At 40.3% G+C, this 15,487-nt stretch overlaps 1 protein-coding gene across 3 annotated transcripts in view; it reads left to right on the top strand.

The window, feature by feature from the left end:
- Positions 1 to 15,487, top strand: part of LOC145987071 (DNA damage-binding protein 2-like) — a 231,085-nt gene that overhangs the window by 24,130 nt on the left and 191,468 nt on the right. For all 3 annotated transcript variants that reach the window (XM_083121528.1, XM_083121530.1, XM_083121529.1), the window contains 2 exons: positions 2,334 to 2,525; positions 12,975 to 13,126. In XM_083121528.1, the coding sequence (XP_082977654.1) occupies positions 2,334 to 2,525; positions 12,975 to 13,126 (344 nt within the window). The remainder of the gene's footprint in view (positions 1 to 2,333; positions 2,526 to 12,974; positions 13,127 to 15,487) is intronic.

The following is a 15,487-nucleotide window of genomic DNA, read 5'->3' on the forward strand; positions in this document are numbered from 1 at the left end:
TGTGTGTGTGTTTGGGGGGGGGGGGGGGGGTTGATGAGTAAGGTTGAAATAGAGGAAACTATTGCATGTACCCTTAAATTTTGTGCCTTGAATTTTTTAAAAGTTCGCCTTGAAAACCTGGAATTGTACTTGAATTTTTTCTTAGAGTAGCCACCCTGAGAAGGGAGGGAAAGGTAGCCGACACTTAGGAAGCAGCTACAACCTTGGTGACAATGAAGTTCGACCAGAAAGGAATACGTGATTAAATGCACAGATGCATAGGCGGTGGAATGTGTGACCCGCAGAAGTGACACATGTGTGTAAGAGGAGGCGTGTGAGCAGGCAAGAATCGTGATCCCAGCATGTTGCACCCAAGGTCACGTAAAGAACGAAAACGGAGAACTATACGCGTGACATTGAACTTCGACCAGGCGCCAGACCCATACCGAAAATTCCAGATAGTGGTGCATTCGACGGAAGCATGATGTCACGGACACGATAAGGGAGTCCGCCGTATATAAGCGCGTGCTGTGCACCGAGGAACGGCAGTGCATCATCACCATGGCCAGGGGCAAACCTATTGACAACACCGTGAGGAGAAGAGTGGTGGAGTTGCAACGGGATGGACTCAGTGAACGGGAAATAGGGCGCCAACTGAACTTACCCAAGTCAACCGTCCACTGTATCATCAAACACCACCAAAATACGGATACTACAGAGCCAGGTAAGGCCCCCGGTCGAAAACGCCTGCTGAGCGTGCGTGACCTACGGATATTTAGGCGCTATATCCAGACCAACAATCATGTTTCTGTGGCCGAATTACGACTGTGGACTCGAGAACGCTTTGACATTGAAGTGTCAACCAGAACCATTCGCCGTTACCTACAGCGATGCGGTTACCGAGTGTACAAGGCGAAACGTAAACCCTTCCTTTCCATGTTGAACAAAGGCAATCGACTACGGTGGGCACGAATGTACCGGGGATGGACATTTCGGCAGTGGAACAGGGTTTTGTGGACGGACGAATCCATTTTCAATGTTGTGTACGGGAAAATACGGAAAACAGTTATTTGTCGTAAGGAGGAACAGAATGAAGCAAAATGTTATGCACGTCGGGTACAGAAACCTGCGTCAGTGATGGTATGGGGATGCATGTCGGCATCTGGGGTTGGCCCACTACACGTCTGCGAGGGCATTGTGAATGCACACGCCTATACACGCATACTGGAGCGGCATCTTCCCACAGTGCGAAGGCACTTGTTCCACAAGCGGCGTCTTACCTTTCAACACGACAATGCCAGGCCTCATACAGCGCGGCTGACAAGAGAATGGTTGACTCGCCATCACGTGCGAACTCTGCCATGGACACCATCGAGTCCCGACCTCTCGCCCATTGAGAATGTGTGGCGTGTTCTTAAGTGACGTGTGCAACAGAGGGGACCCACGACAGTGGCTGCTCTTATCACCTGCCTGCAGGAGGAATGGCACCGCATCGATGTGGAATACCTTGAACGACTCGTCCCCAGCATGCCCCGATGCATTGCCACAGTTATTCGCCGACGGGGCGGCGTCACACCATGGTAAACAGGATCCCCTCTAACAGTGGTCGAACTTCAATGTCACGTGTAGATGGACGAAAATGTTTTACTTTGTGTGGACACCATACATTGCTGCGTTGTTATGTTTTCCTTTGTTCCATGTAGCCTGCTGAATAAAATATGTTCAGAATATGCATGTGTTCTCCTTCTTTCACAACGCACTCCTATATTTGTGACTGGTCGACTTCATTGTCACTAAGGTTGTACATTATTTGCTTGCCCTGTCGACAGACAGTCCGTAGCCATGTTTGCACTAAACGTATAACAGCATGCAGGCCACAGACTACCAAGTGTGGGGACTGTTTGGGAATAAATCTTCTTGCCTATACTAAACTCGTAATTATTGTGTACAATTTTAAATTTTCATTTATGAGAGTGGGAATTGGAAGGAGCTTATGCAATGGTTCAAAGTTGCAAGCCCTGGTACAATTATAAGACAGTTAAATATCTGTACCAGTGCTTTTATTCTGACGATATGCCGTACCAGCACTTTTAACAGGTGAGAATAAAATATTTTATTTTAACAGAAAAATGAACATGTGTTTGTGTGTGATGCACTGTCATTTATGAACATACCACAATATTTTGAGAAGTTATGATGAACACATTAACAACCAAACTTGAAGAGTACTGGAACCTTTCTTCTCAGAAAAAAGAAAGCACTGTCTGTATCATATGTAATTAATCAGTGTACTAAATTATTATTTAACATCAATATTTATTTATTCAATTGTACATATTTACTTTTTTCTAAAGGCACGCCAGGCAGTCATAATCAGGGACGTATCTGATTTTAGGGTCTGGAAGACCATTTCCCCTTTTGATCGGAGGGTGACATTCATCCGGTGGCATCCTACAAAACCAAACATTTTTGCAGCTGGATCAAAAAGTGGTGATGTCGTAATATGTAATGCAAACAAGCAGACAGAATTGAAGTTCTTAGAAGGGGTAAGGATTTACTTTTATTTTAGAAAAAATAAAAGGGTTGTTGAATATGGTAATATTGAAGATGCCAGCATTCTGAAGGGTTTGAGGTGCATTTAAAAGCTGATACGAAGTGTTTATAACATTTGTAGGATTATTTTTGATAATATTTGTGTTTCTATGGCTGAAAGAAGATAGTGAGCGCTATAATGCTGTCGGACGCATTGAAGCAGGACAGTCAATCAAAGATGTCGCTATTTTCTTTGGCGTTGGTCATTCGATAATTTCTCGATTATGGAATCAATTCCAAACAAGTCAAACAGTTGTCCGGAGACCTGTGCCAGGTAGTCCAAGGGTTACCGCCCCCTCTGATGATCGATATATTGCTGTAGTAGCCAGGTGGAATCGACGAGCGACCTCCACAACTGTTACATCCATGGTTGCAGCAGAAACTTGGTAAGACAATAGCCCCGTTCGGCGGGCCAGACAACTTCAAGTCGGCTTGAAGATCTTGCACGTTGGCGTTTGGCGCCAAAAGTTGACGTCACGTTTTACCAGTGAAAGTGTCCGGCCATTCAGATGGCGGCCATTCAGATGGCTTACAGCCATCTTGCAGCCGGAGGAAGTCAAGGAAAGGTTAACTCGTTTCGTCTGCACAAGATCTTGCAAGATGGCAGCGTCCGTGGAGATACATGCGATTTGGGATAATGTTATTGCAGAGATGGCTATAGTTATACTTGGCGATGTCTGACAACATTCTTTGTACTTAAGATAAATAAATGATACTTTGAAAATGTTGAAATATTGGTTTGAAGTGAGAAAAGTTCATTGTTTTATATGAAGACCACGTTCACTGAATACCTCGTCTGCTTCAAAGAACGAAGAGCATGCATGACTTCGACAAGATTTAAAAATGCAATCTACTTTAATGAATGCTAAGTATATATCCCTAATGAGACCTAACATGGTAACATTTTTTACTATTCAGAACAATTATTTTGATTGAACTCTGAATATTATGAAGCTGAATATGAAAATGAACTCAAAATCGATTTTAATTACTTAAATAGAATTAATCGTATCACCCCCTCTCTGAGAATAGTAGCTACTTTTTTCATTATTTCCTAAATATATTTATTCTCCGTAATTTTCCCCTTTGCAGCTTGTATGCTAGTTGTTGCATTGACTAGTTTCATCCACAGACCACTTGTGACTTTTTTTTGTAGTCCAGCAATTCAGCTAAGATGATCTTAAGCTGGAAGTTGGTAGTCACATGTTTCCTCTCAGATGCATCTTGCAGTTGTCTGGCTCGCCGAACTGGGCTAAGATCTGCCAGTACTGTGTGCCGAAGGCTCCACATGAAGGGATTGTACACTCAAGTACCACGTGTTTGTGTTGCACTAACCATCCAAGCCAGAGGGGCAAGATTGAAGTTGTGTCGTCAGTCAACATGTCAATTCGACTGTCTCAGATTGGTTCAACGTCCTGTTCACGGACTAGTCCACATTTGCCCTGGAATCAGATGATAAGCGTGTAAGGGTCTGGAGAGAACGAGGCACACAGAATCAGGCCCAAGATCATCACGCATTCAGAGGTGGCAGCGTCATGGTGTGAGCTGGAATTTCAATGGGATATCGCACCGAGCAGCACATCTTGAAAGGCAGTTGTGTGACGGCTGCGCGGTATTGGGATGCAGTCCTGGACCCCATTGTGAGCCTCTTTGCTGAAGAAGTTGGTCCTGATTTCCTTCTTATGGACGATAATGCCCACCCCGATCGAGCCAACATCGTTGACGAGTACCTGGAAAGTGGGGGCATTTCTCGTATGGAGTGGCCAGCATATTCCCCCAACCTTAATCCCATTGAAAACCTTTCAGATGCCTTCGGGCATGCTGTCTCTGCATATTTACCTCCTCCAGTCAGTCTCAGTTGGAAACTGCCCTAATGGAGGAATTACCATTGCTCCCATCTGTGATGGTTGCTCACCTCATTGAATTGAAAGCATGGAAAATCGTTCTAAAGTTTGTGTGAAGGTCTGGGGTGGTCACATACGAGGTGGTATCAAAAAGTTTCGAAATTAGTTCTGTAACATGCCAACAGATGGCAGCGCAAGGCTGCACGCACAGGCACAGGGAGCACAAACCTTCATAAGTCAGTGTGCCAAGAGACATCGTCCTGTGTACATCGTGAGCTGTGCAGCTGGTACTCTTCTGACTACGTGTGTTAGAGTCGAAATTACTTTCGGAACATCTCCAGCTGACTGAGTGAGTCTGTCTAGCGAGCCTAGTAAGCATGTAAAGCTTGAGCAATTCGCTTAGCGATAGGCTCTGGGTTGAGATGACGTCAGCAGCTTGCTTAGTTGATTGGCTGCTTCGAGAGTTGTGAATCGTTCCGAAGCTTCAAATGCATAACAGCCAAAGTTGTTATGGAAAAAATCTCCCTCTACCACGTATGCGATTTCATCATGGACAGCAAGTTAGAACAACAAGCGAACATGAAATTCTGTTTTAAACTGGGCAAATCCACAGAGACGCTTGACATGATTCGCCAAGTGTACGGTGCTGTTGCAATGAGTCGTGCGAGGTGTTTTGAGTGGCATGCGCACTTCAAGAGTGGAAGAACATCACTGGAAGACGACGAGAGATCAGGATGACCTTCAACAAGCACAATACCCGAAAATGTCGAAACCATTCAGCCACTTGTGCATGAGGATCGTTGGAGAACAATCCACAACATTGCTGCCATTGTCGGTGTGTCATACGGAACAGTGCAGGCAATCCTCACGTGTGATTTGAACATGTGCCGTGTTGCTGCCAAGTTCATCCCAGGCTGCATACCCAGGAGCAGAAGGAACACCACATCCAAGTCTGCCAAGAACTCCGTCAGCGTGCCGTGGATGACCCGTCCTTCATGTCGAGGATCATTACTGGTGACGAAACGTGCGTGTGCGGGTATGACCCTAAGACAAAGCAACAGTCTTCACAGTGGAAGAGCCCATCATCTCCACGACTGAAAAAGGAGAGGCAGGTCCGCAGGTCGACCAAGTGCATGCTCATCGTCTTTTTCGACATTCGCGGCATTGTGCATCACGAATTCGTCCCCAGGGGCCAGACCGCCAATAGCGAGTTCTACTGCCAGGTTTTAAGGAATCTGAAGGAGTACATTCGGCGAAAGTGACCAGATCTGTGGCGTGCGAAAAACTGGCTGATCCACGACGACAATGCACCCTGTCACCATGTTCTCCTCACACGTGAGTTTCTCACCAGAAACAAGATGATCACAATTCTGCACCCACCCTACTTGCCAGATTTGGCTCCTGCGGACTTCACCATTTTCCCAAAGCTGAAGATTCAGCTCAAAGGTCGCCGTTTTGACACCATTTCGGAGATCCAGCACGAATCACAGAAGATGCTTGACACGCTTCGAAAAGAAGACTTCCAGGATGCATTCCAGTAGTGCCAGAAACGCTGGGAGCACTGTATTGCTGTACAAGGTTACTATTTTGAAGGTGATCGTGTGTAAACGTAGATAAATAAAGTACTTTTTTTGTAAACAGAGGTAGTCTCGAAACTTTTTGATACCACCTCGTACCATATTAATGTAAGTTTTGTTTTGGTCACATACCATATTACTGTAAGTTTTGTTTGGTTTGTTTGCCTTTAAACATCATTATGTTAATGACCCAAATGTGACGTCATCATATAACTTGCGAAAAATAAATTATTTTTTTTCATCTTTGAACACAATTCTTGTTTTCTTTAATGTATAAACACATTTGCTACCTTCATGTGTAATTTTGTGTTAATCAAAGCTTTACTTTTCCATTTTTGTTGATTTTACCGTCGCGTGCTTAACTTTTGGAAGCGTGTTTATTATCTAATAAGTACATTGCTAAGGGCTTCTTTTGAATATCAATATGTTTCTTTATTTTTTTATGTAAAAGTAGTTAGTAGCGAGCTACTTTTTGCTAATGTAGTTGTAGCTGTAGTAAAGCTACTTTTAAGATGTAGGATTTTGATAACTGGTCTTTTGTTTTTTCACGTTTTCGGAAATAAATCCCACTGTTTCTTTAACCACTATCTTGATTGGGAGATATTCTATACAAAAATGTTTTGATACAGTACTTTTCTTCCTTTATTTTGAACTTATTTATGTTGTATAGTATGCCCTAAAAATCCATATAATAGGTGAGCATTGTGTGTGTTGGGGGACAATATAAAATGTTTGCCAATAAAGTATGATAATGAAAACCAATATTCTGCCAATCCGATAAAATTTTAAAAAATGGCTTATGAAGAACCTAAGTGATTCATTAACCTCCTTAAGTAATGAATGTAGCTCCAGGTGGTGGCATTGGTTTTCCCTTAGAAAACAAACTCAATTGTTTGACATTTAGCTTACACATAGTTAAAGGATCTTTATAGAAATATTTGCTCTCCATTGCACAACAGCCCCGTGAGGGCCAAGGCCTGTGAAGTGGTTTTTAATTACAATATAATACATTTATTCATCGTTAGACATTATACAATGCAATAGATGTCGTCAGTTATTGGTTACATATTTGTTATTGTATATATAAATATATAATTACATATATAGAGAGGGATTACATGGAACTACAATATGTTATAGATACTAATATGAGAGTATATGCATATAAAGGGTGATCCATAAAGAACGTCGGATTTGAAAAGGACGCCATATTTTTTTTTGTTTGGTTGGCAGCATTGTTGGTGCGATTGTTGTTATCAGTTATCATTGAGGTTTTGTGTTGAGAAGCATTTCAGTTGTTCTACTGTTTGTGTGTGTTGCTAACGCCATGGAAAGGTACAGTAAGGAACAGCGAGTTATTGTCAAAATGCACTGCAAGAATGGTGAAAGTTTCGCGGTGACTGTTCGGAAACTCCGTACGATACTTGGTCATCTTCATGCACTGAACGAATCAACTGTTCGTAGGTTGATCGAAATTTGAAGAAACTGGATCAACAGAAGACATCAAAAGCCCCGGACACCCTCGAAGTCGCCAGAGTGAATCAAACGTTGCTGTTGTGCGTGATTCTGTTGCTGTGATTCCTGCAAAATCATATAACCGTCGTGCTCAAGAACTGCATATGGCGCCAACAACAATGCAAAGAATCTTGACGAAAGATCTGCACTTGCACGCGTACGAAGTGCAGTTAACGCAGGAACTGAAACCAGCGGATCATGGAAAACGACGGCACTTTGTTGACTGGATCCTTGAAAGGGAACGAGAGAACGAGGGTTTCGCAAAGAGCATCATTTTCAGCGATGAAGCTCATTTTCATTTAAACGGGTTCGTAAACAAGCAGAATTGCTGAATATGGGGATCTGAGAACCCAAGAGTGATTCAGGAAAAGGAAATGCATCCTCAGAAAGTTACGGTTTGGTGTGGGATTTGGAGTGGGGGTTTCGTTGGTCCTTACTTTTTTGAAGACGAATTAGGAAATGCTCTGACAGTGAATGGAATTCGTTACCGTGTAATGCTAACTGATTTTCTTTGGCCTCGTTTGGATCAAATGAACATGGAAAATGTATGGTTCCAACAAGACCGCGAAACTTGCCACACTTCAGAAGAAACATTCAAACTGCTGCGTGAAAGTTCCCGGGCAGAATAATCTCGTTGCGAGGAGACCAAACCTTCCCACCTCGATCTTGTGACTTGACACCATGTGACTTTTTCTTGTGGGGGTACACCAAGTCACAGTTTTACCAGAACAAACCCCGAAGTTTGTTGGAACTTAAGCAAGAAATTCGACGTGTCCTCAACACACTTGATGGTGAAATGTGTGATCGGCTCATGGTGAATTTCATGGACCGAGTGATTGCGTGTAGGGCTAGTAGGGGGGATCATATGCCTGATATTGTTTTCCATGTTTAAACCTTAATATCTCCTGAAGAGAATGGTATGTTTTTTGTGCTTTTATCCAAAAATTAATTTCATTTATAGCAACTTCAAATCCTGCGTTCTTTATGGATCACCCTTTATAAAGTAAGAGTATGTAGACGTAGGACAATATATATATGCAGGCGGTGGTCTGTAGACTGTTATCGACTCGATGACATAATTGCGTGCCACAGCCGAAAGGAGACCCATCGGTGATAAGTACAACTGGCTTTGTTGGTCGAAAGGCACAATAGGAGTTACCTGTCGAAGTTCCGCCATGATGCTGTCGAACTCATGTTGACAGTTATCGTCCCAGTTCCAAGAGACGTTTTTCTTGAGTAAAGAAAGCAAGAAGTGAAGTTTCGAATCTAAGTTTGGTACAAACTTTCGATAAAAGTTGATCATCCCGATGAAGGAACGAAACTGTGATTTGTCTTGAGGTGGTGGAGAATTGAGGACGGCCTCCAAGTTCTTGTCTGACGGCCGTATACCTGTGGCATCAATCTTGTATCCTAGGTACTCGATAGATGAGGTTAGGAATTGACTTTTGCTGGCACTCACTTTCACATTGTGTTTGGCTAGACTACTCAGGACATCACACGTGCGTATGAAGCATTCTTGCAATGTTTCACCTCCGACGATGACATCATCAAAGTAGAAGGAAACTCCGGGAATGTCACCTAGGATCTTCGCTAGGGTCATTTGAAACAAATCTCCACTTATGTTTATGCCAAAAGGTAGTCTGTGAGGTTTATATAATCCCCAAGGTGTGTTGACGACAGTGATGCGTTTGGCAGCTTCAGAAAGTTCGAACTGTCCATAAGCCATTTGTAAAGTATTTGCACGTGGCCAACTTAGAGAAAATATCCTCGACTCTAGCAATCTGAAACTTGACGTTTTCAGTCATTTTATTCACCGTTCCTGAGAAGTCAGTGCAGAGACAAAGTGAGCCATCTTTCTTGATAATAACGACAAGTGGTGAGGCCCAATCAGAATATACGACCGGTTTCCATAACCCTACTTTCACTAGATTTTGAATAGAGTCCTGAACACGGTCTCGAATACCGTAAGGAATTTCGTAATGTCTACGAAATATCAGTGCAGAGTCGGATCTCAGTAGTATATCGACCAAATAAGGTGCAACAGGCTTGGTCAAATCACCATCAAAGATTTTCTTGTATCTAGAAGAAATTTCTCGCCTATGTTGTACTAACCAGCGTTAGTAAATAGTACCTTGTACGGTGTTAGTTGAAAGAACACTAGTTGTAACTAATAATCTCCTCCAAGATGGTTGAATAATGTCCAACCATGTCGACCGATCAATGGATATAAAAGTTTCTCCTGACAGAGAAAGACAGGTAAAGTATAATCCCTATTCTCTAAGTATAGTTTGATGGATGTTTGTGCTGTAACACGTACATATCCTTCGTTTACACCTCGTAATCGTAGGCTGGAATTAGATTTAACATAGTGTGGAAACAACTGGTCAAAATACTTTTCGTTGAAAAGAGTAACAGCAGACTACTTCACATTTAACAATACACTTATTGATTTGGAGATTTATTATGAAGCTATCCGAACTGAATTGCTGCTCCAAAATGTGTGGAGTAGAAGTAACCAGTGTGGAATGATGACTGAGCGCATCAGTGTTGAGATGGTTGAAGCTGTATGTAGACAACTCATCGGATTTTGTGCTCCGTGAGGTTGAACTGAACGTTCTATTCACGGCTCTATCTTTGTGCTTCTTTCTGCATCGTATATTCCAATGGCCTTGTCGTTTGCAGTAGCTACAGGTTGCATTTCTTGCCGGACATAGACCTTGTGGGTGCAGTTGCCTCACTGGAAGTGTGAATTTTGCCTGGTATCTGTTGATTTCTGAGGTTGATTGTGGCTGTTCTGCTTCATTTCGCCCGAGCGTGAACTCGTCAAAGGGCTTGTGTGGTGATCTGGATTCATCCGCGTCAAATTTCTTGAGTTAGTGGCAAAAGTCACAGAATCTGCATTGTACTTGTTCGAGAATAATTTAGCTTCTCATTCTAATAACTCACAATGCAAAGCAATTTCTTGACATTTAGCAAAGGAAAGATCACTTTCAGATAATAATCTTTTTCGAGTACTGTCTGACTGTACACCAACAAGGAATTGTTCAACAAGTGTCTCATCTAAATACTGCTCATACGCACATTTGTCTGCTTGATTCTCACTATGAATTGAGTAACTGATTCTCCTTGAGACTGAATACTTTTTCGAAACTTGAACCTCTCTGTAAACTTGTTGGTTTTGGGCCTGAAGTGCTGAACCATTTTGTCGTGAATGACAGCATATGATAGATTATATAGCATTTCAGGAGCCGTAATATTGCGAAGTATTTTGAAAGCCCTAGGACCAATGACTGCTAATAAAACTGTTGCCTTTCTTTGCCACATTCTGGGCGAGACAGAGTTGATCAAAACACATGAAATAATTTTCGATATCTTCATTTTCTTCAACAAATTCGCTGAATGTTATGTTGAGTTACATTACTGAGTTACATTAACTGATAGAAATCACTGGAAAGTATAAAAGTTACGATGTGTAACTGAAACTTGCTTTTGCTTAAGCGTGAACAAAATTAGCAAACATAAATGTTACCTGTAAGACACCATCTTGTTGATTTGCTACAAGAAATCTTACTTGTCATAATCCCGTGCCTATAAAGTCCTGGAGATAGAATTTGAATCCTTCAAATCCTCTATCCACTGTCCGCAGAGCCAAATTGGTAGGTTCAAGTGAAGGACATAATAATGTAGGTTAATACTAAGTTGCACAAGATAAAAACCAGATGGTGAACAATTAACATATTTAATAGAAACTAGACGTTATGTCTTAAACATTCAAGTACATTGAATCTTTATACAGCAAGATTATACACAGATTTTATCTGCTTATGATTTCTCTTCTTCTGGCCATGAAGACCATGCCTTGTAGCCATACGCTTAATACCTGCACCGTATCATACGGTATGCTGTAAATGTCAAATTTTTATTAGGTCACCCACCAGAGGGCTGAAATTTTGAAATAAGGGAAAAAACGAACATTTTCAAAGAGTTAACTGAAAGTGGAAACCGGTAACAAAGCTCAAATCTTTTCATCTGAATTTTTGGATGTATATGTTATAGCTTTGATATTACATTGCTTCCCTACTAAGACAAATCCTAAACGTTGATTTCTTCAAAATTCAATATCAGTTTTGGCCCTAAATTTCAGCCACTTGCAATAGAGATGGTGAGAAAAGGTACTGATCATAAAATGTAGCTTGAAATGTACTGAAAACAATGTTTTTACCCCAACTTTCTATAATTTTTCTTAGCTGAATTATCATAATTATTGCAACTGTCTGCAAAGGCAAAATATGCTTCAGGTCATGAAATAAAAATGACCAAGTTTTAAAAAAAAAATATTGCCTGTTGTGAACTACCCTTGGATAGGGGTTACTACAACAAAAGTAAGGGAATTTTTAAAGTATGGTTAAACAACCAATTACATTATTTTTTGGACCATACAATGAAATTGACACAGGAACGCTTACAAAGAGCAGACATGCATAGACCAGGATTCAAACCCCGGAACAATGGGAATGGAATGGAGGGAGAGAGCATTGTCACTGTGCAAAGAAAAGGAAACCAAACATGAATAACATTTCATTGCCACTGTGGTTCCCCATGTAAGAAAGTGACTGATAACAGAAGTGCTACCACAATAATTATTTCTGTTCAACCATATTCTGGAAATATGTACTTTTTTTTCTGTCAAAAATCCATTTCTAGCATTATTTGAGGAAAATGCCTTGATAAAATGCACTGAAATTTGTGCTGTATTAATGATTTGGTATATTATGTATAAGTTCTGAACACTTTTTGACTATGTTTTTTTTATCATGGAGAAAACTGAGTTAGGCCAACCATGCTACTTACTGATACCTAGTAGTATTATGTGAAAAGGTAACATATTAAAATTAATAACATTTTGAACATTTATTGTTTATGGGCAATTTGAAAATGTAACTCTTACTATTTAATGGGTGATATTCGGTGTGAACAACTTCCCCCAGAATTCACGCTCCATCACCATATTTTGGGCAAACTGATCAGAACCATTGAAAACATGCCAGCTAAGCATTGTGCAAATAATCTTTGCCGAAGTGATTCAAGTTATAATTATCATGATCATATGAGAAATGTGTACAAATAAAATAATCACAAATTTCTTGCTGTAAGAAGGCTTCTCGTACACTTTCTTGTACTCATGTGAATCTGTTTGCCTGAATTCATGCGGTTTCTTCCCAAAATGTGCTGTATGATGATGTCAAGTTGAATATCATCCATTGTGTAATCATTTGTAACCAGTTCCATGTTGTAACTGTCAGTTCATTTCTTTACATAATTCTTGAAATGACAGATCAAATTGTGTCAAAACATGGAGTATAACTTTGTATCACTATAAAATGTATAGTTTTAATGAGTACATATAAGATTTGTAAGCATTTAAAAAAATATCATAAAATGTTGCAATAATTTGGCAATTTCTCAGATTGGAGCTGGTGGTTCCATCCAGGCATTGCAGTTTGATAAGAAAGTACCAACAAAAATATACACAGCCTCAGTGGATGCGAAAGTGTGTGTATGGGATCTAGAAAAGGAGAAGGAGATGAGTGTGTTCTTGAACATTTTTAATGATTTCAGGTAAGGATATTCTTGTTTCTCTTACTTCCTTGACAGATCTAAGTATTATTCCTCTTGTAATTGGTGTTTTTGGTGTAACATTTTGGGAGAACATGTATTTATTTGTGATTTGGTCAATTTTACAGTTTCAACAACAGAATAAATTTAACAAAGAAGGAAGCAGTTGTACAATGAATCTTGTCAGTAATGTTACAATATAAGAATTCAAGTGTGACATCTTTAGAAGATTCTGGTGATATTAGAAGTGAAGAATTCCTAGCCCCTGTAGATATTTTTTACAAAACCTGCTTGGAATACCTTGAAATATAATTTTTTTATAGGGATGGGACCGATTAATCGGTACTCTATTGGTATCGGCCGATATAGGCATATCGGTTTATCGGTAAAATTACCGATTATTTTACCGATCCGATATATCGATAAATATCTTATAATTTAGTGTAAAATTCTGCTATTTTGTTGTAATTTTTATGGATAATCTCCATGCCCTTCTTTCTAAAAAAGTAAATGTCTAAATATTCAACTTCTTTTGCACTGGGGTCACCTCGAAACACACATTTATTAAGTAAATCAATTAACATTTCAGATTCTTCAAGGACCATTTCTAATTTTATATCGGATCGGTAGCACATCGGTTATCGGTATCGGTAAATTTTATATCGGTACTTTATCAGTATCGGCCAAAATTTCATGTCGGCCCATCCCTATTTTTTTATAATAATTGTTAGGCTACTTACATATAGACATCCCTGGTCCCTTCGGATCACCCTTTGATATAAATATCACACAGAAGTTGAAGTTGGAAGACTGCCAAAAGTATTTATCTGAAGAACCCATCTTCTTCAGAACAGCTTTGTTCTTCAGTAATCGTTTGTAAAACTCCCCGCAACTCTTGGTGAAATTTACTCGCACCAGCAAGAGAGACTTCATTGTTGATACATGCAAGGACAATTTTTCATCAGACCACATATTGTTCACGATTGAAAAAACATGCTCAACAGGGGTGGATGTTCCAGGCAAGCACAACACCATTTCCACAGCTTTTAGCAGGACGTCATACTTTATGTGGTTTGCTTCCAACTTACTAACCACCTGTACCTATTTATCCAAAATTCAAACATATTATTCCCAGTTCTTTTGGAGTTGTATTATGATTTCTCTCGCACACTGCCACTGATCAAACAGTTTTGTTTCGTCTTCTAAAGTAGCAAATATATGAACATTTACTAATTTTTCGGGAATTGTTGACATACTATTTTGGATATCACGCCAACTAGGTGTACTCTGCAGCAGAACCCACTGAAAATTCTCTGCTCCACCATAACTAGTTTCCCATTTTTCAAGGTATTCCAAGCAGGTTTTGTAAAAAATATCTACAGTGGCTAGGAATTCTTCACTTCTAATATCACCAGAATCTTCTAAAGAGTGCAAATGGGTTCTAACCCGAGTAGTGACAAATCTTTCTTCTTGTCTTCCCATCAGTTTCTTCTTTAATAAAGAAATGTGGCATAAAGACTCTGTGGCTGATATGTCATCCCTCTCTATCATAAGTATTGTCTCTTCAAACATCTGACATTGATCAATCACAAACATTAGATATAGTTCAAAAGTAGGGTCACAAAATATTTTTGTTTTTTAAATAAGGGGAGGCTTTTCTTGCAAAAGAAAGTAGGAACTCAGTCCTGCAAAAATATTTAAGATTCTTTTCAGTGCTGGTCCTAATGTCAAGAAACGGGTATTTCCATGTTCCAGAAGTTTTGCATATTCCACACTAGCAAAACTGCAAAAATCTTTAATTTGTTCTACACGAACTGTGTACACATGAAAATATCGGTACAATTTCAGAGCAAAACTTTCAATATCATAAGGAAGATGGTCCACGGCAGTTTGCAAACAATTGTGAACGATATGTGCACCACAACCTATTACAGTTAGTCCCTTGCCGATTTGAGACAAGCCTTTGCTACACACACATTGTTTTTTCCACGCCTATTTCCACCGCCGAAGTTTGTATTAGTGTTATCGGCACAAAGTCCCACAACTTTATCTTGCAAATTATATGTTTCGATTACCTTCGTCAACAGTGAGCATCGCAGTTCAGAACATTCACCCGGCAGTGATGCAAATTCAAGAATTTTTGTGTGAATACCTGTCGCAGGAAGGGAATATCTTACTAACACAGGGAACAGTTTCTCAGATTTCTTGTTAAAAGTGTCAATAATTAGCGTAACACTCGAGCAAGATGCCAAATTATTCCTCACATCCTCCAAAGATAACGGTGCCAACACGTTGCACACAATCGCTTCACTCTTACTGCGAGCTGCGGAATATTTTGGTTCATAAAGCTTCTTTATTAACTTC

Source organism: Lepisma saccharinum, chromosome 4 (assembly GCF_977018435.1).
Source record: "Lepisma saccharinum chromosome 4, izLepSacc3.1, whole genome shotgun sequence".
NCBI lineage: Eukaryota > Metazoa > Arthropoda > Insecta > Zygentoma > Lepismatidae > Lepisma > Lepisma saccharinum.